Source organism: Sapajus apella, unplaced genomic scaffold (genome assembly GCF_009761245.1).
Source record: "Sapajus apella isolate SASKATOON/1434 unplaced genomic scaffold, GSC_monkey_1.0 scaffold17, whole genome shotgun sequence".
Taxonomy (NCBI): domain Eukaryota; kingdom Metazoa; phylum Chordata; class Mammalia; order Primates; family Cebidae; genus Sapajus; species Sapajus apella.
In genome coordinates this window covers 14325518-14350967 of record NW_022436957.1, presented here as the reverse complement: position 1 = coordinate 14350967, position 25450 = coordinate 14325518, and the positions used below count along the sequence as shown (strand labels likewise).

Here is a 25450-nt window from a genome sequence, read left to right as displayed (position 1 = left end):
GAAAACAGAAACTTGACCTGCCAGATGATAAAGTGAAGAACATTATAGGATATGTTCTTTCTCTCCTCTCTCTCTCTCTCTCTCTCTCTTTAATAAGAGACTGTTACCCACGCTGGAGTGCAGTGGCACGATCATGGTTCACTGCAAACTCCACCTCCCAGGCTCAGGTGATCCTCCCACCTTAGCCTCCTGGGTAGCTGGGACCACAGGTGCACACCACCACATCCAGCTAATTTTTTGTAGAGACAAGGTTTCACCATATTGCCCAGCCTGGTCTCGAACTCTTGAGCTCAAGTGATCTGCTCACCTCAGCCTCCCAAAGTGCTGGGATTTACAGACGTGAACCACTGCACCCGGCCAGGATATTTTCAAGTATGAATCTCATAGCCCCTACCACCATCCCCTGCACCGTTCTGGCATTCTTTGAAGTTAAAGCTTTCTTATTATAGATCAACAACGTAAAATCTATTCTTAGTTTGAAGTAATTCACATGTGTGCTGAAACAGACAAACTACAGTTTAAGCCTTGACACTTGGGAGGTAGTATCGCTGATGTTTTTAAACTAAATTACACAGAAATTCAGCTAGTTCTACAAAAATATTATTTTTCTCTAAATTCTAAAGAACAGAAAGTTAAAACACAATGTATGTAAATACTTTTCTGCTTTTGGGTGGAATAGTTGTTAACTTTTTCTGTCAATTTCTAAGAATGGTTATAATAAAAATATACTGTAAATTTCACCACAAAAGGAATATACAGACTGTATACCAAGATAAATGACACCATTTCACTTATCTCTTGACCAGTAGAATGAAAACAGGAAGCATTCTGGAAACATCTGTCATTTCAATGATACCACTGAATCTCCCTCTAGAACTTAGTAGTATCATTGAAATGACAGGTGTCTCCAGATGCTTCATCTAGTTAAATATTTTTCTTCTATATCTGAAATTTTTAAAATTAAAAATTCCACCTGCCAAGCTCTCATCACCCTGTCTACTGAGGTAGACCTATGAAGTATTTCTCTGAATTAACCCATTTATTTTTTTTTGCAATCAAAATAAAACCACGTTTCCAGAAGTAAAAGACTAATTAATTTAAATCTCCATTAGCATTTTATATTAATGCTATTCTCCACACATCTATAGAAGTAACATGCCTATGGTACATTTTAGGGGTAACGTTTTTGGTGATAGAAGAAAAGGCTTTTGCATGTGTATGCTATGATGTTTTAATTAACTTAAATCTGAATTTAAAAATTTAGTCCTATAAAATTCTAAAGTGTAATCATGGTATCAGAAAAAAATGCATTAAAAGGCATATTCAATCAATGCCTTATGCTTTTCCAAAGGTGGGGCTGGAAGGGAAGGAACAGAGTAGCCTAATCATTAAATATACATTTAGTCCTAAATAACACTTCTATGCATTTATTTAGCTGGATTTCTAATTAAAATGACTAAGCAGTTCTCCATGTCCCAGCCCCAAATCCTGGCCCTTTCCAACTATCCTCCTAAAACAACAGAAATAGTGGGAAGTCAGGCAACATGGGCTTAGGAGGCCTTAGAAAGCTGTGGTGACTCTTGAAGGCTTTGCAGGCCTCCTGACCCCAGGCCTTGCTCGTGGCCCTGTGGGCTTGCTGTCCATTTTCTCCACCAGGGTGTTGGAATGCCAAAGGGCTTTACAATCTATTATTGCAGAGTTACTAAAAGGGATTTGTCTTTCAATGTCTCCTAAGTTCATACAACCCCAAAAGCATCTGTTTTAGTTGTCTGTTAAATAGCAAAGTACATTTTAGGCTGTGCAAGTACGCTTGACATTTTTCTTTATTTCGACAAATATTTATGAAACTATGCCAGGCAATGTACTAGTCAATAAGAATAAAAAGAAGAGAAGATGAAGAGAGCTGAGTGTCTCTGAGGGGCTCACAACCTCATAAGAGAGAACTGCAGACAAAGAATCAGTGCAACGTGGTCAGTGTTCCATCAGAGTTACAGACAAGGTACCACAGACAAAACAGAGAAGAAAATGTTTCACTCCATCTGGAACAAACTGTAGGAAGACATTATACTGAAGAGGATCTTAAAGACAGGGACAGAAACAAGCTGTTCCAGCAGGAGGAAGAGCACATTTCAGGCCAGAGGAGAGCACAGCCTGTGCAGACCCATAGGCTGGGTATCAGAGAGACCTGGGTGTGGGGGAGAAAGTGGCTGGAGAGGATAGTAAGGGCCAGACCATGGGAAGTCTGGAATGACATCCTAGAGAATTCAGAGTTTGTCCTGATGCCAGTGGGAAGCCAGCAAAGGACTTTCAACAGGTGAGCAATAGGGGATTAGGGGATGGGTAGGGTGGGGTGGGCAATGGGATGCCTTACTCTATTTTTCCCCCCTTGTAACACTTAGTATCTTTTACTGCTCTATATAATTATTATGTTTACTGTTTATCCCTCCTCCCGAGGATGATGTGAGTTCTGTGATGGTGGAGATCTTTGGCTGTCTTGTTCACTGACAAGTTCTAAGCCAGAACAGTGCCAGACACACAGGTAACATCAATAAGTATGCTATAGGTTGATAGAACGAAATGAGTGGTATGGTCAGAACACAGCTTCAGAAGGATCACTCCAGTCACTATATTGATGGGTACCTTGGAGATAGGGAGACCAGTTAAGAGGCTACTCAAGGAGGCCAACTCAGAAGCCAGGAGGGCCTGACTTAGCAGGAGCAGAGGCAGGGAGAAATGCTAGAAGGCAACAGTGTAGGTGAGAAGGCTGCTGGCCTGAAGTCAGTGAAAGCAGTATGTACATAAAGCAAGAGAGGGAGGAGAGGGGAATCTGGTGAATGCTGGGGGTGGGCTTACCTCTGTAAAAGCTACCAACTCTCCTTGGCATGGGATCATTATACAGATGTCTATTTTCTTTGGGGGCTGTGCCATCATCAGAGTGTGGGTCATGATATACTCCACCCTGAGACAGGAAAGAAATTTATAAAAGTTAAGCCACACATTGATGACAATATTGCCTATGCCTTTTTTCTTGAGACAGGGTCTCACTCTGTTGCCCAGGCTATAGTGCAGTAGTGCAATCATGGCTTACTGTACCCTTGACTGCCCCAGTTCAAATAATCCTCCTGCCTCAGTCCCGAGTAGCTGGGACTATAGGTGCACACCGCTACACCCAGCTAATTTTTACAACTTTTTGTAGAGATGGGGTCTTGCTATGTTGCCCAGGCTGGTCTTGAACTCCTGGACCCAAGCAATCCTCCCACCTCGGCCTCCCAAAGTGCTGGGATTACATATGTGAGCCACCTGGCCCAAAGTTAGAACAGTGCCTAATCAATCTAGAATTGTGTAAAACTCAGAATTATGCCACAAGGAAAACTACTTACTTTTTAAGCCACTTCAACTTATTTGTGGGAGAGTGGATATTAATATATTTTAAAAGCTAGGCAGTTAATGATGTTGAACAAATAATGTTTACAGGCATATTTTATTGTGACATACCTCAGACTTCTGGCGTGTATGGAAGGAAGAGGTGCCTTCTCTGGAGGTCTCTTTGACTGATGATCTTGCCACAGTCATCTCTGGAGGGAGCTGTTCTCCAGGCTGGAAGTAAAATTTAAAAGGATTTATAAAAGCATACTGTTCCTAGGGATGAAACTCATCACGGCCATTATTTGGTATGACTAGAACCATAACCAGCTAAAATAAAAAATGTTAGTTGGCTAAAATACAAATATAGTCCCATAAGAATGAATAATCTGATGAATGTAATATAAGGCAAATTTCACACAGATGGAAAGTAAAATTCTCATTAAAGTTAAGGCAAGCAGGGAACAAATTAGTCTGAAAATAGTTCAATTAATTATTAAAAACAAAAAAAAATTAACCTTCTAATATCTAGACAGTCATGGTTCTGAGCAGCCCTCTGATTAGGGATTCTATTAGTTTATCTGAAATTTCTCTAGCAGATTTTCAGTCTGAGTTCTCCAAAATGAACTGTGCAGTTCCAAAAGTATTTTTCATGCAGGACTTATAAGGCAAAGTCAGATGAAAACAAGTGATTTTTGAATATATCAAGGAATAGAATAAGTCCTTTTAATAATTTTTGTGTTAAAATCCTCTAACTACTATAGTTTATGTGCTTAAATTCTTGTCTTAATCTCCTCTAGGATAACAGCACTTATGTTTCACGCATTTTCTGAAGCCAAATCATGACAGTGCTCATCTCCAAAGACATACCACTACCTACCTCTCTTAAAGAAGTGAGTCACAAGCTAAGAACACTACTTAGTCCACAATGGTGTTCACTGAGGGGGAAAAAATGTGGCATTTTCCATCATCAGAAAAAAAGATCAAGGAAGAAAATTACCAAGTCATTAGAAGGAGTTAGCTGCATTGCATCTGTATATTATGCACAGAAAAGGGCATTACCTTGAGCCTATGTGACATATCAAAAATATTTTATTTAAGATTTAAAATATGATTGTGTTTTCTCCCTCTCATTCTCCAAATGGACTCTGAGGATTCTGGGCAGCAATTCAACCAACATAGCCTTCCTTCTATTTAATGAAAATGTCTCATTTGACTTTTACCACCTGTATTGTTTACAAAGGCCTCTACAAAAAGTATTTTAAGAAAACAAATTATTAACATCTAATATGAACTCAGTAAGAGTTTCTATGCTTTTGAAGGTGGTCCGATTCTTTGCATAGGAGTGATTCCTATGATTCATTCACAACTTAAGTTACTTTTCCAGCCTTTCTGGTACCTTTGTGCTTTTAAACTGGTACTTTCTTGTAGCTGGGCACTGTACCTCCTGAACTGGCCTTCACAGTCAGGAACAGATCTGTGCTTAGCCCACAGTAACTGTTTATAATTTGCTTATGATCACCATGTTCACAAAAATCCTTTTCCTGGAATTCTCAGAGAGCAATTACTTTTTCTAAGTTAAAAAGCTATTTGTTTTTGTGATTTCTTCTCCATTTTGTACCATGCTTAATGCTAGCACACTTTACCTAATTTTCCCTTCCATCTCTCCTCTACAGGAAGCTGTCAGGAGATCTTTCTAGGCTCTGGATGTTCTTTCTCCTGACAGTGTCTCCTCAGGGCTCCTGTGACCATTCCTCTGACTGCACTTCCAGCCTCTACAAATGGGCACCTCCTGTCTTCTCCTTTCACCTGGGTACCAGACCATATTTTTAGCCTCTTAGAGCACACTTCTGCTTAGAGGCCACTTCAAACTCAACATGTCAGCAAGACACAGTGGCAAGCGGCTGGCCTCAGCACCTGGAGCCTGCCTCATAATTCCAGCTCCATCCTGAACTAGTTGGGTAAACTTGGAGCAACTCACCTAACTTCTCTGAGTTTTTGACATGCTCATCTGTGAAATAAAGGGGTTGAATTAGGTGACTTCCAAATTATTCTCTTCCACTCCAAAAAGGAGGTCCTAGAAAAGAAACCATGAAGTCTTCCTTTTTCCTATATCCAATCCTTCAAATCACAAATTCTGTTGTTTCTACTTCTGAGGAGTAGAAGATCCACTCTGTTTGAACTGGCACTGACTTAGTCCCAAACATACTCTCCTCACCTCATGCTTGAATTATTGCAAAAGCCACTCCAAATCTTGCACGTTTCACTCCAGCAAAGTGGAACAAGTCGTAATCCCCAAAGCACACCATGCTATGTAACATCTGTTACCTTCCTTCTCCTTCCAATGCTCTTTTCTTCCCTCTTTCCTAAGGTCGCTGTCACTTTCTTCCCAACCTTCCTGGAAGTCTCTACTCAGGTACCACCTGTTCTAGGAGCTCCCACAACTCACAACTTGGACTGTCCCGCTCCCCTGGCACACAGCATACCTCTAGTGCAGTAGCCAGAATGTAAGCTCGCAGTAGCGGAACAACCTGTTGACAAGTGTCCCCTGCCAGCCCACACACTAAGAGGACAGGGACCCTATTCTTTTCATCTTTCTAGCTAGAGCTTTTCACGGTGCCTAGCTCAGCACATGCCTGAAGATATCTTCACTCTTCAGCCTATTCAAAGCTTGTCTATATATCCTAGCCCAGAGCAAGACCTTCAGTTGCCTGTAAAGCCGTTTCTAACTGCACCTATTCATAATAACCTCACTCTATTCTCAATTCCTATTTACAGCAGTATTGACTTAGGTCTTACTTATTTCATTGTTATCATGTATCATTTAATCCTCCTCAAGAACAGGTAAGTTTCTCAAGTGCAAGAGCTCTCTCAGACTCTTTTGAGTGCCTGGGAACATCTAGCACAGAAAAGGTGTTCAATGTCCAAATATCAGCCCCTGCAATCACAGAAGCAGCAGGAATAACTAAAATTTGTCAGATACTTACTTTGTGCCAGGCACTGGGCACAGTGCTTTATAAATGAAATCATGGAAACGTTATTTTTAAAACATGCTTTATTGTAAGAATGCTACTTCTTTTAAGCAGGTTAGGTCAGCTCTAGAGTCTGATGATAAGATGGAGGAGGTATTATGCTAAAAATACTGTTTTAAGATTTAAAAACAATCCAAAAGACTGAAAATTAACATCCTGGCATGAAGTTAAATTTATCTATAGTTCCGGACAAATTTAAAACTTTTAAATTCAGTTAAAATATTGAGTAAGGTACTAGCAAAAGCTTTTGATTTAAGCAAATGTCATTTGGAGAGATCAGAGAAAATACCCATGAATTCACACTGTATTTTAAGCAAAACTAAAACCTAACCCATACAGCTGATGAATTCTGTAATAAATCAAAATAAGATTCTCTCAACAAAATATGCCAGAAAGGAACATTCAAGAAAAAAACTAGATTGCTAAAAACAAACTTTTGACTTCTCTTGAATACTCAACAGTTGATCTAAGTAGATTTAAAACAAAACAAAACAAAACAAAACAGAGATTAGGCCAAGTATTGCTTCCCTAAATGCATCCTATCAAGAAAAGCACAACCTCCTGTAGTAAGGAAAATTGTAGACAGACCCTTGTTACATCCCTTGTAACACCTTCCCCTGAAGGGCCACCAGATCTGGTCAAGGTGCTCAACTGTACCTGGGGTGACAAGAGTTGCAGACTGTTGGCTCTAGCTGCCATCCCTTGCCCTATGCTCAAGCTTCCATCCAAGCCTTTGGCTCTCACTTTGTCACGGGTCACATACATAGAATGCCTATGAGGACGCTGCTGGGAAGAAAAGGGGCTGGTATAGCCCAGTCCATAAGAAAAAGATTCGTGAGGTGCAGACAGCGAATGGGAATGGCTACTGTCCATGTGCTCGGGCAGCTTCAATTCCTCCATTGTCTTGGAATGTCTGGTTGTGGTTCGACGTGAGTCCAGCGTTCCTTCATTTCGGTTATTTCTCCCTGAAGGGCTGAGTAAAGTTCTTGTGTCGCTGTGTCTGGTGGGGGTCGGGCTGGTGGGAGAATTCAAGTCTAAGCAGCTAGATGGGAAGTACCTACTGCTACTGGGCTCCGTAATTTGGGCCCTGGCTTCAGAAAGGTTGCTCACAGACTTGGAGTCACTCAGTGCCCCATGGCTTTTGGCCTTGGTCCTGTAGGAGGGACTCCTAGAGGACTGGGGAATGGTGTCGATATAGCTATGCCGACTCTGCTTTTCATTGGGCTGCAGTGTCCCAGCTTTGCTCTGAGAGCTTTCCATGAATGAGTGGCGGTTCTGCTGAGATCTGCTGTTCGACTTGAGGTACTTTGTCCCTGGGCCTTCTGAAGGCTTTGGGTCAATGTTAAAATCAAACTCTGTTTTTGACTTGGCTTCTTTTGGGCTAAGAAGGTGTGGTATGTTGTTGTTGGTGAGATCTTTGCTGGTAGACCCAGGCTGGCTGCTTGCTTGGTAGGTTTTGGTATGCATTGGGCTAAGACTAGCTCCGGCAAGGTTTCCATTTAGGAAGCTTTCATTGGCAGGGAGACCTTCGTCAGCCCGGGGCAGGCCTACACTCAGATTCTGGATGTCTTTGCTGTTAGATCTGTGGTGAGACTGCAAAGCAGTACTTTTGCCGGCTTGGTTTCTATGTTAAAAACAAAAGAAGTTTATCAGTTTCCCTCAATAGCTGACACACAAAAAGTATTGTTAAAAAGAACAAATACTTAAAACACCTGGAAGACTAAAAACATTAATTCTCTCAAGCATGTGCCTACCAATAACAAGTAACCTATCAATAGCAATTAAGTTTCTTAGACCAATTCACTCTGTAACAAAGCACTGGCCTTGATGAAATTATCCTGGCACTGCTAAATGATCAGCTAACTTGCTGTCAAAACAGTTTCTAAATGATAATCTGGTAAAACATGCTCTCACTATGTTGGTACTCATATGGTGTTTGTGATAGAATGACTGCTAAGAAGAGAGCTGAGCTATAAACTCTGTAACTCTTTTGTCTGCTTGAATGTCAGAAGACAACATTTAGACTTAAAGGTTACTATGTTTCTTGAACTTCATTTTTATTTGTAAAACTTGTAGCCTACCTCAGAGATACATACAGCACATACACACAGACACCAATGTCTCTCTTGCCTGCATAATCAAAGAATGAGAATTCTGGCAATGTACTCAATAAAATAAAATGACACTCTAAAAAGAAATGTAAACTGTCCAGTGAGGTTTGTTGGAAAACATGATGATCAATGTTTATGTCTTGGAGAAGTGGCAATTACTCGGGGCTCTTCAGACATCTCCTTGTACAGTAAACAGGAATCCTGTACTATACCGGATTACAGAGAGCTGAAAGAGTTCATTTCTCTCCAAAAGACACAATTATTTTCTTTTTTATTTAACACTTCATTATCCTAGACCGACTGAGCCCTCCTATAGGACTTCAAGCTTCATTTCACACTTGGTTTAAAATCCAAATATAAATCCAGAGGAAAATCTTGTCCTCTATTTGAAAGCTGAAACTGATGCCATAGCAAGATCAGTTTGTTCTACTGTAACTATTGAAAGGACATAATTGTAGCTTGGGACAGACTAGAATGTTTAAAAATGAATAATGATTTACACAATTCTGGTTTTACTATGCATTTAGAAAATTTTGCTGCAAATACTGCTATTGCTACAGATGGTTTGACTTGGGAGAGTTTTGTTCCCATGAGACACTAATTGGAAGTCACTTTTTTTGTTGTTCATGTAGAATGGTAGTCTGTGAAACTCTGCCTTCCAATTTTCCCCAAGAGAACTTGCATGCTCAGCCATCAAATAACATAAGGACCCTTTTCCTAGTCTACCTTTCATTCAGTAATCTCTGCCAGAATGCTACCTGAGAGTGTCAAAAATCTGATATCGAGCAAGCCTGTGACAGTGTGGGGGGGGGGCCTCATCTCTTAAATGTCCTCACTAATCTCTTCCAGTTGGGTTATTAGAATTGCAGCATTAAATAAAAGAATACCTAAATATGAGCACCAAATGGCAAAGCCCAGATCTAGAAAGAAATTACAAAGAAAGAAATACTAAGTTTCACCTTCTGTTAAATGATGTTAAGAGTCTATCCCCAGATCAATAAAGTCCCTGTATCCTAAAGGCATCAGGTTTTAAACCATTGAGTTGTTTGCCAACTTATATCTTGGTAACTGAAATATCTCAGTGACTTTTCAAACCTAAATAGTGATAGACCGTCTCACCCACAAATAGATCTAAGCATGTTGGTTATTCTTCATTTGCCCAACCTCCAATCCATCCTCTACCCCATCAGCCCAGCCCTGGGTCTCAGGAATCCAATGCTGCAGATTGTCACCCACGCTTCCTAGCCAGTTAGCTTCTGGCTGGGCTTAGCAGTGGAAGGCATCACAAGACAAGAGGAGAGAGGGGCTGGGAGATGTCTTCCCTGCTCCTTTCCTGCAGGCATCTGCACCCTGACTCAGATCATGGCTGTGTCCTTCTAGATGACAGCTTCTAAAGAGTGGCTCCTCCTGCCCAGCTCCAGCTCTCCCTGGACTATCAGAACCCTATTTTGTCCCCATTCCCCTTCAAGCCTAGAGACAGTAATCGCAGACAGATAACATGTGCAGATACTGGGAAATGTCCTCAGATCACGAAGACCAAAAAGGGACAGAGAACAGCAAAGGCAGTTGCTTGAGCCTTTGGAATACTTAGAAACACTGTTAGCAATGTTGAGCAGAAACGTACATGTGGATCTTAGGAAGAACATATTCAGAGCAATGTAAGAGACAATTCTAACATGTAAAGAGAGGTTATCCAGTTAAGGTAGAAACTGTCAAAGCTTTAGGTTTTCCATAAGTGTACAAAGAGCTTAAACTGTCATTCTGAGTGTTTGTGTCTCAGGATTAGTTGGAAACCACTGAGCTTTGCACCTAATTCCTACATAGAAAGGGTGTCATACTGTCTTCACATTGGAGCTCTGCCAAAATGCAACAATAAAATACAGCTTTGAAAATTCCATAGATCTCTTTGACACACAACTGTAAAGAATCTGTGTTAAATTGCCAACTAGTTTAAAAAATTTTACATATAAACTCAAATGGTTGCAGATGGAAGGATGGATAATGATTTAAAGTAAGTTTTAAAAGCAAATGTCAAAGGTGCAAAGCTCCATTTTGACGGAGAAGGCTGGCGCAGGACCGGGAGAGTAGCAGTGTGGGGCAGCTGACGCACCATCACATCATGTCCATGGTAAGCAGAACCTCAGGAGAGCCTGAGGGAGACAGGCAGGCGCTAAGTAACACAAGAGTCCACTGCCTCTCTTAGAAAGAATTTAGAAGACAAGGTACACAACAGTGTGTGTATCTCCGGAGACAAGACACGGGAGTTTATACGCGGCAACTAATGTGATATGGTGCTGTAAGCATCTCTAAAATGGTCCTGAGAAGTCTTAGGGAGCCACCGTTTGTATTGAGATTCAAGCTAGAATTAACGTCTCTAACAAAAAAAGCTTCCATGGAATAAGTATGGACCATAGACAAGTGTGGAGCAAAAGCGCTCGGATGCATGTAAAATGTGGTAAGATCATTCCTAGAAAAAGCATTTAGGACTTTTTCTTTAATATATTCAATACAGTGTCAAGACCTGAAAATGAATTCTTCCAGAGATTTTAAATTAATTTCTATTCTCCTTTATTTCAAAAGGGGACTTGGGAGGACTCCTCAAGGACCCATACAAATCTTATCTTCTGTATCTGCTGAAAACATCATCATCAAACACATCTTCCTTAACAGATCCCTAAACAGGTTCCCGAGGAGAGCCTCAGGTCCCCACTGGTTAACTCCAAGAACTCTCTCAAATGAGTCACTAGAAGACAAACACACAGCCTCTTCACAGTATGGGTTACAACAGTAATTACTATAATGCAAATCAAAAACATATGATCAGTCTACTGAACTGTATATCATTGTGATAATGTTTTTGTTGTAAACTAAAGGAGCTAAGAGACAATTAAGGTAGAATGGAGATAAAAGCACCTGAACTGACAGTAACCCTAAAGAAGACACAGGACTAATTCGCACCTCCTAAATGCAAAGGAACAACCAAATGATGATGACTATTTTTTGACTTAGTGTCCGAAAATTTCATGGCAACAAACACAGCCAGCTAATATAAGTTGTGAGGAGAAACAAACTGAAACCAGTCATTTTCAAGAAAAGTAAACAGCTCTAAAACACAATTACACTATCACAGTTAAGCAGAGCAAACATACAATAAATGGTCATCGTCAATCTATGGATGCTCTCCCAGACCTAAATAGTACCACATGCCTGTGGTCCCAGCTACTGGGGCTGAGGTGGGAAGATCACTTGAGCCAGGAAGGCAGAGGCTGCCATGAGCCATGATTGCACCGCTGCATTCCAGCCTGGGCAACAGAGCAAGACCCTGCCTCAAAAAAGAACAACTGCTCTATATGGATGGAAAATTTGAGGTTGGGAGTGGGAAGAAAATTTATATTAAAAAAGCTTCATATTAGAAATGACTGTTTTCAGCCAGATGCTCTGGCTCATGCCTGTAACTCCAGTACACGGGGAGACTGAGGCAGGAGAACTGTTTGAGGCCAGGAGTTTGAGACCATCCTGGATGACAACAGTGAAACCCCATCTCTACAAAAAAATGTAAAAAATTAGCCAGGCATAATGGCATGCTCCTATAGTCCCAGCTACTCAGGAGGATGAGGTGGGAGGATTGCTTGAGCCTGGGAGTTCAAGGCTGCAGTGACTTATGATCATGCCAATGCACTCCAGCCTAGAAGACAGAGCAAAGGCCCTATCTCTAAAAAAAACTAAAAAATAAAAATAAAGAATCATTGTTTTCTATTTATCTTGTAATAGCAGACGAGAGAAACTATGTCCTATCTCCCATAATCCAATGACCCCAGATGAAAAAATCAGCCTCTTGGGAGATGAAGGAAGACAGGGAGACCATGACTAGGACACTGTCCTCTTGGACATGGAACCAACAGAATCAAGAAAAGTCAGGTCTGAAAGACAATCTGATCATATGGCCCAAATCCTATATGTGTGTTTTTCAGGAAACAAGCTTTTTAAAAATTATGCTGAAAAATCATATTTAAAGAGCAACAATTTTAATCACTGACTTTACTATTTCCATATAGTCTTATGAAAAATTATTTTCTCAACTCAATGAGTAAAAGACAAGAGCAATCAAAACACAAGACCCCTCTGTAGAGCCAGATCTACTTGGTCCAGTCACAAAGATTACACCAGATACATTTCCATCCACTATCTGTGTTTGGCATCCTCTTCTCTCTCCAGGAATCCCCTTGCCTTCATCCATCTTTCCTCCTCTAGGTATCACTGATGGGTCTCATTCACGCAGAATATTCTAGCTCTTGAGACTGTAAACCCCCTTAGTTGCTAACCCAATGCTACCTTTCCCAGGGAATGCATAGGTTTCCATCATATACTAAAGATAAGAAAGTCTTTAAGACCCACACAACTCCTTAATTGTGGTTCTGAATCATGCAATAAGCATAAGGAAGATATTTTTGAATAAAGAGCGCTTTCCTTCTTTTCTCTAATTGCATCATTTAAGCAGCCACCTCCTCCACCTACTTGTAAGACCAACACTGCATCTGTATTTCCTTAAAAGGGAATATTTACCTATTAGACAATGTGCTGCTTTCCACATGGTAAGGTTTTCTTTTTGCTGACCTTGAAGGAGAACGATCCAGAAGTCTCTGGGTTTGAAATGTAGGGTGATTCAAACACTGTTCTGTCAAGTATCTGTCAGCTGGGTCCAACTTCAGTAAATTCTCAGGAAATAAAATTTAGGATTGTTAAGAACATTACAAAGTCAAATTTAAGTTCTAATAAAAACCTTATTGTTTTTCCTTATAAAAGAAATACACAGTCATTGCAGAATATCAGGTAAACACAGTTCAGGAAATAAAAAAAAAAGACTATCTAAATCACCTATAATCTCATCATCAATGTCCTCTTGGTATATATCATCCCAGCCCTTTTTTGAACATCCTATATACATATTTTCTTTTACAAAATTTGGCTTCTATTATATACACAGTTTTATACCCTGCACTTCTCATTTACTAATCAAAATCATTTTTACAATATAATTTAAAAATTTAAAGTACACTTTTAATTAAGTGGATATTCACTTGAAAGAAAATACATTCTTAATCTTTCTCTTGTCCCCCAGATACCCAGTTCCCTTTTCTGGAGGCAGCCTAGGTTACCAGTTTCTTGGGCATCCTTCCACAGATACTCTATACATATCTCTATCTGCTCCTTTTATTTTACCCACATAGTAGTATACACACAATTGTGGAATTTAGCTTTCTTCCCACTTGACATAAGATCTTAAGAAATCATTCTGGGCTGGGCGTGGTGGCTCATGTCTATAATCCCAGCATTTTGAGAGGCCAAGGCGAGCAGATCACCTAAAGTCAGGAGTTCGAGACCAGCTGGACCAACATGGTGGAACCCCGTCTCTAATAAAAATACAAAATTAGCTGGATGTGGTGGCTCATGCCTGTAATCTCAGCTACTCGGAAATCAGAACTGTGGTTTCTCAAGGTGGGAGGAGGAGGCCGGGGGCATAAAGCCTGGAAGGAGTCGTAAGAAGGCTTCCAGGGTGTTAATAACTTTCTCTATCTCCATCTGGGTAGAGTTACATTAATATGTTTACATTATAAAAAGTAACTGACATATAGACATAATTTGTGCACCTTATGAAAGGGTATTTCAATAAAAATATTTACTTAAAGAAATCTGATGGTAAAGATATTAAATAAATAGGAATTTGAATGTTTAGCTTCTAAACTGGCAGAAGCACAGGAAGATTCAGGTTATCTTTCTACTTTTAACTGTGCTAGCTTTTGCAGGTACCACACTGATGCTTGGCAATTATATTTGGTAATGATTTAACAAAAACATTCAATTATTTTTAACTAAAGAAAGATAAAAGGCAGAAAACATGAAATTGTATTTAATTCCATGTTCCTACTTTATTCTATTTACATTTTAAAAATTACCAAATTATTAAGGTCTCAATCAATAAGGATTGACTGCATAAAAAAGTATATTGACAAAACCTACCTGATTTAAGTGATAATTTATGTATAATTATACAAAAGGCTTTGAGAGTTCTTTTTTGGGGATAGCATTTCTCAATCTGTGTTCAGAAGAACACTAGAGCTTTAGTTTTATAAAAAACAGTATTCAGTATTTAATTAAATTTGGAAAATATTGGGTAAGACAGAAATGCTTTTTTATTGTGATATTTCTAAAAGCCTTTATAGATTAATAAATATTGTGAATCTCTACAAAAGGTTATATGGTATGTGGCCTTTCCCAAATGTCACAGCCTCCTCCCCCACCTCCGCCCCCATACCTATGTACACTATGTTCCCTGGAACACAGATTAACATAGTTTAAAGCACGGCAAAATTCTGAGAATGCCACTCAGAAATTTCGGGCTGTGCTAAGTATGCCTTTTAAAGGCTCTATGCACAGTGTAACCTCCACTGATTTTGACAGTTGATTGACTGGGCATAAAATAAAATTGATCCATTAACAAGTGTTCTTTGAAGGTCTACTATCAAACAACCAACACTTGCTTATGTACTTCTAGCTGCAGTGAAAGCTGGAGAAATATGAAAAATAGTTCCCACTCAAGGAGCTGACTGTCTACTGGAGAAAAAAAAATAAACTTGAATAATTTGAGAATGTTTTTAGAGTGAAGAGCAGGAAGACTTCTGGACAGGGAGGGTAGCATGAGGGAGAACACTCAGACCACAGCATTAGTAATGATCCTGATATGTCTAAAGTAGAACCAGAAAGAGTCTGGGAGAGAAGAGACCAAGTTAGAAAAAGAGGAAAATCAGATTCACTGATCAAATCTGTGTAGATGATGGGGGCTTCAAATACCATGTCAGAAAAAATTGTTGAATCTCTTCTTTCAACATTGATTTTAAGATATGTTTTAAAACCTTATGCTTAGGCCGGGTGCGGTGGCTCACACCTGTAATCCCAGCACTTTGGGAGGCCGAGGCGGGTGGATCACGAGGTCAAGAGATAGAGACCATCCTGGTCAACACGGTGAAACCCCGTCTCTACTAAAAATACAAAAAAATTAGCTGGGCATGGTGGCGCGTGCCTGTAATCCCAGCTACTCAGGAGGCTGAGGCAGGAGAATTGCCTGAACCCAGGAGGCGGAGGTTGCGGTGAGCCGAGATCGCGCCATTGCACTCCAGCCTGGGTAACAAGAGCGAAACTGTCTCAAAAAAAAACAAAAAAAAAAACCTTATGCTTGAACAGCTCTTGTGTGCTAACAGATTTTTATTTTTCTGTCCATTTTAAGAATGTCATTTAGGGATTTCATGATTCTGTCTAGATGGACTGTGACAATACCAGATCCCATTGTAATTTTAAATAAATTACATGCCTTTTAATATGACATAGTTCCCCATGATTTGCCATTACACATCTTCTAACATTTCACTCATAAAAGCAGGCTATGGTCACATGTAGACATAAAAGAATCCACAAACCAAAAGATATTTTATAGAGATAATATCAACTTGCCTTACCTTCATTAGGTCAAGTAGAACACTATTCAAAATTCCAAGGTATCTTCTTTCCAAGGACTGAGGATGGTTAACAGCTGGAAACTGTAAGAGCAACACAATGGTAATGTTAACATTTAGGGAAGGATATGTGTGTGCATGTGCTTGTGAATGTTGCAGAAGGGAGCAGAGGAGCAAAAATGCCAATCCCAGTCACATTCATACTTGTATATTACTTTTGTTGTCTACGCATTTTTTTTTTTTTTTGAGACAGTCTCGCGCTGTCACCCGGGCTGGGGTGCAGTGGTGCTATCTTGGCTCACTGCAACCTCCGCCTCCTGGGTTCAAGCAAGTCTCCTGCCTCAGCCTCCCAAGTAGCTGGGATTATAGGAACTTGCCACCACACCTGGCTAATTTTTTGTATTTTTAGTAGAGATGGGGTTTCACTATGTTGGCCAGGCTGGTCTTGAACTCCTGACCTCATGATCCACCCATCTTGGCCTCTCAAAGTGCTGGGATTATAGGTGTGAGCCACTACGCCAGTTGTCTGTGTATTTTTATATGAATTAATGGGACTGGGTGTCAATTAACAGGAAAACTCACAGGTAAAAGATGATACTTAAATCTAGGCAGACAATACTAACGCATGTGAAACAAACTAAAATATAAACATTTGAACTAATTATGTAGTAAAATAGAATATCATCTGCTTACACAATTAGTTCTAATACAGTGTATACATGATTTGTCTGCTTATACACATGATTCGTCTGCTTATACACATGATTCTTAATTACTAATAGTAATTGAGGGACTAGCAGAAGGGATATTATAAGACATCAGATAGAATTCTCATAGCTTCTTAACAAAAACATACCATTTACTCTTGAAAACAAAAGTAAAAAAAGAGAAAGTAAGTGGCCAGTATCTAAAAGGTCACAGAAGTAGAGAGTGAATTCAGACACACATTCTATCATCGCTTTTAATATGCTCTTATAATGACCTGTTTTCGAATCCTTCCTTTTTTAAAGCTGGAACCAAAGACAAAGCTAGGTTCCCAGATTAACAAATGTATTTTTAAATAAAATGAGGGGAAGAGGTCAAGTTTATTTAGATGCACTTTCTGTTCTTTCCTCTGCCAACTCAGATTTTGCAATATCTAGTGGATGTTAAAGTACTAAGTAACATGACTGGCAAAGCCCAATGCCATGTACTCCCTTCCAAATGTGAGGGCTAGTCTGCTTCCATATATTATTTCCTCTATACCAATATACAAGCATTTCGAAGTACTAAAATCCCTAAACATATTAAATAAGTAAATGGAAGGAGGAATTATATAGTAAAATTTCAAACAAGGTATTTAAGGAGTGATTACGACATCATCTCCACACCATGCTCTGGACAGCAGGAGACAAAAAATACAAGAAAGACCCAAACCCTGCTCTTGAGGAATTGGCTGTCTGGTTGGGAAAGCAATCAGTGTTAAACTGTGCAACCATAAATTCTAGTTGAAGCTCACAGAAAGGAAAGACCAAGGTGGTTTATGGCCATGGAGAAAGAACCCATAGTTAATAACTGAACTGGGTTTTGAAAGATATGAAAAATGTAAAGACAGAGAGAAAAGTAGGACATCACCTTTCAGATAGAGGAATAGAATGAACTCAACACAGATGCACAAGGCAATATCCTAAAACTGATTTCTGAGGGAAGTGATGTTATGTGAGGCATTCTGGATATATTATTCTTATTTTAGAGATGAAGAAGGTGACAATCAGAAAGTTCAAATAACTGGTTCAAGGCAAGTTACATAATTAAACAGCAGTAGAACTAGTATTTGCACCCAGTCTTGTGATCCAAACCCACACTCTTTCTAAACCTAGGTGCCTCTCCTAAGGGAAGTACAGAGGTTTCCTTTGATGTTGCTGGAGCATTAAATATCAGCCCAAAGAGAAAGACACCAACCATGCTGTGATAAAAGACCCTATACCAGTATATTTTAATATTTTGTGTATGAGGTCTATCTTATGCTACCAGATACCCTCTTCTTTTTCTAGGAGTCAAATTTCATTGATAAAAAAATTAGTGCTGAAAGTCAAAAGGTATTAGAAATATTACAATAAAAAATGACCAAGCAAACCCCTAACTTCAAAGAATTAATTTACATGCTTTTCAATGAGACCTGCCATTCTAATAGGAAATAATTCAGCAAACAGCCAAAACTCATGCATAGAAGTTTAACGTATATCCCTATCAGTCTTGTTTCTTTCTGAATTATGTGGCCAATCCAATCTAATCCAATGAGAATGCCTCTTTGCTGAGCACTATGTGTGAAGTTCTGGTCTGGACGTTTTACAAATAATATTTCATCTTTACACCAATCCAATCAGGCAGTCCTTTGGTTATCATCATTTTACACAAGAAGAAATAGAGGCACAGGATGGTGAAATAACTTCCTGACATCATTCAAAACAGTAAATATGGATCCAGGTCTTGAACCCAGAGCCTAGGCCCTATACTATGGGGCATCAACTGTTTTTTATCTATTTTTTAATTTTATTTATCACAATAATGCAAACCAGTATAGCATCATCTTGTAGATTTTCCTGTCTCTACACAACTAAATCCAAATGCGCATCTCACTGGACTGGTTACTGGTGAGTCCGTAGTGAACAGCAGATGCAGCTTACATGTCCCATGTGCTTACCTATCTATCATAGACATTCTCAAATAACATCATGAAAGAAAACTTCTCCCTCAAAAGATATTGTCAAGCCTCCAAAGAGATTAAACTCATTTAGTTAAAATACCAAAAACATTTTCAGACTAAAATGTATAAGTATTAAGGTTTATAAAAGTCAAAGTGTGATGGAGGCAGCAATTGTCCTGAAGGATGTTTGTAAGCAGCAATGTCATATGCTGTCAAGCATTTTATAGATAATATTGTTTAGGGAAGAAGACTATGAACAAACAGGACCACAGACAAATGAGAAAAAGATATCCTTTGTGGGACCTATCTAATCAAAATGCTCCTTGTTCTTCAATAATCATTTCAAATGTCAAATGCTCCATAAAGTCTTCTCTAATGAATCCGCAACCATGATTTCTAACTTTACAGAATATTTGACACTCTCATGTTCCAAACCATATGGAAATACATTAGAAAACTGTACAATGTGGTAAATAATGCAGTACTTTATTATATACCCTGCTTTCTTATCAACTGTATTGTTTTCTAATTATTTTGTGGATGAAAGTCTTAATTCTTCAGCTAGTTTATAAGTTATTAAAGCCAAGTAGCACGTCAGACCTGTTTATACTCTCTTCAGAGAATCCAGCATAGAGCCTCATTAACCAGGCCAAGAAGTCAGCCAGCAAACCAGGCTTAATGTTCCAGCAGTTAATGTTAAAATCCTGAGATCAAATATTTAATCATTCAACACTATTCAGCCTAGCAGGCACTATTCTAGGTGTGCTGCAAATATAATGGTGAACACAACAGTTCATTTCCTCAGGGAATTCATTAGTCCAGTGAAGATACATATTTGCAAACAGCTACTTAAAGGAGAATGCAATGGGTGCTACAGAGGAGGTATGACCAGAGTGTTATTGAGTCACCAGTTTCCCCTCCAATAGTCTAGAAGGCCTTCAGGGAGGGAAGAAATTTGTCTTGAGTCCAGGGGAAGAAGGAGGAGGAGAAGAAAGAGGGGTGAGTGTTGGGAGCATTATAGAAATGGAAATGCAGACTATAGAAGCAATATGTCAAGGAAATGGTGAGAGGTTCAATGTGGCCAAAGAGCACACACTGGGCCAAGCAGGGAGGCAGAGATGAGGCTGAAGGGCTAAGATGAAGGGGTTTTTAAAGCTACCCTAAAGAGTTTAAACTTTCAGCAATCTTGAAGAGGTATCTAAACAAAGAAGAGAATTGTGTGATTTGAGAAATGTGAGAAGGCTAAAGTGAAAAGAGAAAGATCAGGGGATCTGTTTGGGGGTAGTGGTCAAAGGTTAGGTAAAGGTAAAAGGGTAGAAGAAGCATGAGAAATAGAAAAAAAATACAGTTGAGCTTAAATGACGATGCTACAGACGGGTTAATCACTTCTCAGATATGTAGTACGTACTTACTAGATATGGTAGTTTCTGTGTTAAATGCTGGAAACACATCTGTGATGTGATAAAACAGTTGATTTTTGCCCTTGAGAAATTTAAATTCTAGTGAGGGAGGACTAGATAGTTAATAATTAACAAGTAAAGAAATAGACAAAATCATTCCATACTGTGGTTAAGTTCTATGATACAAAAAAAGGGTGTTATGGGATAAAGAGAATAGGAAGGAGGTAGGGGCAGTATGTTGGGTGGCCAGAGAAAGGGGCACTCTTTGAGACTGACAGAATGAGAAGGCACCACACGAGGGAAGCACCTTGCCAGGAAAGGAAGCCATGAGTCCCAAGTTGATGAAACTGGAAAAACCGTGGAATGTTTACAGAAGCCAAAGAACAAAAAAGGCAAGCGTGCTGCGAATCTGGAGAATGGGGGGAATGGAGATAGGTATGAGATGAGGTCAGGCAAGGAAGGTCTCATAGTCTACAGCAAGGAGTTTAGATTGATTCTCAGTGAAAATGCAATTCATTAATTATGACTAACTTTATTTCTGAATATAATAGATTTTTCTTTCTTCTAGACTGTGGACAAATCCTGTTTATTGTCATATTTCCAACATCTAGGATAACAAATGTTTGAAAATGTTGAGCTAACCTGCTGAACCACATGTGCTGCTGTCACCCCAATTACTGGTCACATCTGGCAAATTTTTGGCTTACAAAAGCAAAAATAAAAGAAGAAAAGACAAACTTGCCTGAGGTAACTCAGACCAATGTGAAAGGGAGAGAGAGAGAGCAGGAGGAGATAAAAGAGACACTGGTAGGCCTTTGTCCATTCATTTCACCCACATTCACTGCACCTAGAAGGAGCTGGATGGTTGGGCACCCAGGTTTGAGTAGTGGTGGTCTCTAAAGGGAAATTAACTGAGGGCCAGAAAGTCAAAAGAAAAAAACAAAGTACTTTGTAAATGGCAAAATAACATGGTTTGAGAATTATGCATTTCAGAGAAAGGAAGGAAATGGTGAGGAGATTATTTTATAGTTGCCACAATGACCAGCAATTGTCCCATGTTGGCCCAAAAAAGTAGCTGAAAACTTTAAAAAAGTTGTTTGTGGGGTAGATGAAAGACAGAAGTAACCTGTAACTCACTGAGCACTCCAGCAAGGTGACTCCTCCTCATTTGGGAAAAATTTATACTTTCTAAGACACTATTTAGCATATTCTTAGAAAAGCCTTGCACAAAGTTGTCAAGTCTAGGAAAGGCTGCCCAAGACAATACATTAATTTTTTTTTGAGACAGAATCTCACTCTGTCACCCAGGCTGCCTCAGCTCAATGCAACCTCTACCTCTTGGGTTCAAGCAATTCTCTTAACTGCCTCCCGGGTAGCTGAGACTACAGGTGTGTGCCATCATGTCCGACTAATTTTTCCATTTTTTGTAGAGACGGGGTTTCACCATGTTAGCCGGGCTGGTCTCAAACTCCTGGCCTTAAGTGATCCGTCTAACTTGGCCTCCCAAAGTGCTGGGATTATAGGAGTGAGCCACTGTTCATGGCCCCAAGGCAATACACTGGTTGGAAAAGATGATTTGATGTTTCACTGTCAGTGGACCAGAAATATTTACTAAAACAAGAACCTTTAAATCTGGGGAATTCAAGTTTTCAGGGCTCTCCTCAAATCACTACAAATATGTTTGCTCAATATTCATACATTTGGTATATTTGGGGGATGCTTACTATTTTGGATAAAGAAACAGTCTAGGCTGGGTGTGGCGGCTCACACCCGTAATCCTAACACTTTGGGAGGCCAAGGTGGGCAGATTACAAGGTCAGGAGATCGAGACCATCCTGGCTAACATGGTGAAACTCCGTATCCACTAAAAATACAAAAAATTACCCAGACGTGGTGGCACACACCTGTAGTCCCAACTACTCGGGAGGCTGAGGCAGGAGAATTGCTTGAACCCGGGAGGCGGAGGATGCAGTGAGCCAAGATCATGCCACTGCACTCCAGCCTGGGCAATAGAGCGAGACTGTCAACAATAACAAAAAAGAAACAGTCTAAGATAACCAAAGTTTAGAGTGTAAGAATGTATACATTAAAAAAGATTTTGAAAAACTGGAACTTACAAATTTAAAAAAAGATGAGAATTTGAATTCTAACCACTTTTTAAATTCACAAATACTATAAAAGATTTCAAAATAAAATATTATGGTAGGGATTATAAACATCATATGGGAAAAGAAATAGCATTCAAGGGATAGTTTAGCATTCCATTGTTGTTCAAATGGTATTTGAATTCTATTCAAATATTGCAGTATTGATTCCATTTTGGGTTTCAGCAAAACCTCTTACCCGGAGCCCATGGAAGCGAGGATTACTGTAGAAGAGCTTCATCTGCTCAGATGGAAGTGGTCCTAGCACCTTCTGAATAGTAAAAAGTTGGTCAATTTCACTTTCTCCGGGAAATAAAGGCTGTCCATCGCTAAGCTCCCCAAGAATACAGCCCACCGACCACATGTCTACGGACTTTCCATAGGGAGCGCTGAAAAATAACGGAAGAGATTATTTTGGCAACTGAAAAAATACAATGTTTGATAATTTCCAAATTATTGTGAACAAATTTATAATTTGCAGCAAACTTGTATATTTATGCAATTAAAATCTTCCATGTGAAAAAAGGTAAGGCTGAAAAGTAAATCATAAGAACACAGGTGAATAAACCTATGCTAATAAAGCCATCAATTTAATAACAATTTAGTATACACTAATTTGAAAAGTATTCACATAAATATATGTAAATATATATATATATATATATATCTTAAACCTGAATGGCTTAATAAACCCTAATACAGTATACATGTCTGGCAAGTAATACCTCACTAGGGGAATGAAATGCTTCCAAAGAATTGTATTTTCTAAGACAAATAATTATCCTTCAGCTCTCTAAATGTCAAAAAGATACATCTTATCCATTTTATGAGTTTAGTCTATTAAAATTTACTATGGACTGACTTATGTGTTTTCTTAACAACGAATATTATTTAACCTTCCATTACTCAGCATCACAGTTTCTGATAGCTAAGATTGTGTGCTAAGGTCTACCATATTTTTTATTTGAACATAATATGTGTAGCCTATGTATATAGAGCTTTATGGTAGCTATTTCCCTCAAAACATTTTCCAGTTTACTTAGGAGTTTATAGCTTTCTTCTAGGGTATGAGTTTACCAGAGGGCTTTAGGAGTGTTGCTATTATTGATAAATGGAGGTTGTATATGAAAATTTAGGTACCCTCAAAACAGTTTTATATCTATTTCCCAGTACCTAGAGTGTTAAAATTATTTATAGCAAATTAAGAAACCACACACACACACACACACACACACACACACACACACACACACACAAAGTGCGCATGTTCACACACGTTTCAAACATAAATAATCCAAGCTTTAAGAAGGGAAAGCCAAAAGAAAATATCTGAAAAAGAATATAGAATGAAATTCTGGAATGCCAAAATGATATAGTAGTGAAACAAAACTTATAAATCAAAGGACTGTTAACATTATACAGAACAGATTTCTAGGATAACAAATCATTGCAATGGTAAGTCAATATTTCATTTATTCATTTCCTTCCCATATCAACCTAAGAACCACACAAAGAAACTTGACTTAGATCTTTTTGGTAAGTTTGTTAGGCAGGGAAAGATACTGATCTTTCTTTCCTATCTGTTTGAGAGAGAGAAAATTTGTTCCATAGTGCTAGATGGAGAAACTTATGGAAATTTTCCACATACCCACTACAAGCTATTTTTCTTCTGTCATCTGATTTGAATAATTTATGCAGCTGGAATGATTCTGAATGTCAAGGACAAAGCCTTGAGAATGTATAAAATTTAAATTCTTAATGTATAACCAAATATCTGATTTCAAAGGGATTTTTACTAATACAGTCTTCAACTAGTACTTGATAATCAATTAGCAATGCTCATTTTAGCACTAATTTAGTTACATTATCCCCATACTTTCAGCAGCTACCACACGTCTCTAAACATAACTCTAGTTTTTCTATAAGTATTATTAGGCAGCAAATACTCTCTGAAGATTCACAATAAGGCTGTCCTCAAGATAAACTTCTTGAAGCCATGTTACAGACACCACCATATTACAACAAGCCCTTCTACTACATTTGAGTACTCAGATGGGGTTCTAAGAATGATCTACTTCATACTCAGTTCTCTATTGGTAAAGTGTCCAGTAAATTCAAATTTCCCAAAAGAAAATGCACTATGCATCCCAATGAGTCCAAAAGGTACACAGGAAAAATACAGACAAACACAAAGAAAGTCAATCCTAATTCTAAGATTAAAAATTAGCATAAAAATTCTAAACTCTGCCCACACAATGGAAGAGATAATAAAGTGACTAAGCATCATTTGTTTCTCAGGATAAAGCAAGCTTTTGATTAAAAAAAATAGTAAAGCTTTCAAAAAGTAATATCAATGATTCTTACAGGCTTTAGGTCAGCAATGAATCAAGAATTACTACTAGATGGTTGGAAGATAGTGGAAAATAAGTAGTTAATATCGAAATAAACCCTCAGTGAGTAACTTAAACATGCAGTCATCATGCTCTTCAGAAAAAAATCCAGAAACTTATATTACTATTACATAAAAAACATTTTTAAAAATTAAATTCCTCATGTCTCCCAGATACACGTATGGAACGCTAAAGAAATGAAACCCACAATTTGTTCACTTGTCATCATTATCACTATATCTAATTTTATTTGTGGAGTATAGCTTCTTCCTCTGTTCTTGGGTGGTCCCAAAGAAGGAAATACAATCTAGGAAAAATAATCCTACAACTAGGGTAGGTAGAGAATTATTAATGAGAACTACAGGCTCCTTCTTAGGCTTTAAAGTTAAATGTACTAAAAAGAAAAGAACCTGACCAGAAGACCTTTTTCTGGTGCTAATAGATGAATGAAACAGCATTGAAAGTTAAAGGGTGGGCACAAAGGAAATGAATGTAGAGATGTTACTGATAAAATCGTCAATACAGCGCTATTTTGAATAGCCATTTATCATCAAATAGGATTTACACTGTTCAGAACAAAAATGGCAATTGGTTTGTTTTGTTTTTTTTTGTTTTTTTTTTGTGATGGAGTCTCGCTCTGATGCCCAGGTTGGAGTGCAGTGGTGTGATATCAGCTCACTGCAACCTCTGCCTCTGGGATTCAAGTGATTCTCCTGCCTTAGCCTCTCAAGTAGATGGGACTACAAGTAGGCATCACTATGCCTGTCTAATTTTTATATTTTTTGTAGAGACAGGGTTTCACCATGTTGCCCGGGC

The 25450-nt window shown here is 38.8% G+C and overlaps 1 protein-coding gene across 4 annotated transcripts in view; it reads right to left on the bottom strand.

Annotated features, from left to right (window-relative positions):
• Window positions 1–25450, bottom strand: part of CDKL5 (cyclin dependent kinase like 5) — a 209824-nt gene that overhangs the window by 41265 nt on the left and 143109 nt on the right. For 3 of the 4 annotated variants that reach the window (XM_032286025.1, XM_032286022.1, XM_032286024.1), the window contains exons 9-14: window positions 22444–22633; window positions 16018–16098; window positions 13070–13221; window positions 7053–8019; window positions 3496–3597; window positions 2854–2959 (exon numbers count right to left, since the gene is read on the bottom strand). In XM_032286025.1, the coding sequence (XP_032141916.1) occupies window positions 2854–2959; window positions 3496–3597; window positions 7053–8019; window positions 13070–13221; window positions 16018–16098; window positions 22444–22633 (1598 nt within the window). The remainder of the gene's footprint in view (window positions 1–2853; window positions 2960–3495; window positions 3598–7052; window positions 8020–13069; window positions 13222–16017; window positions 16099–22443; window positions 22634–25450) is intronic. The other variant, XM_032286023.1, reaches the window with a different exon arrangement.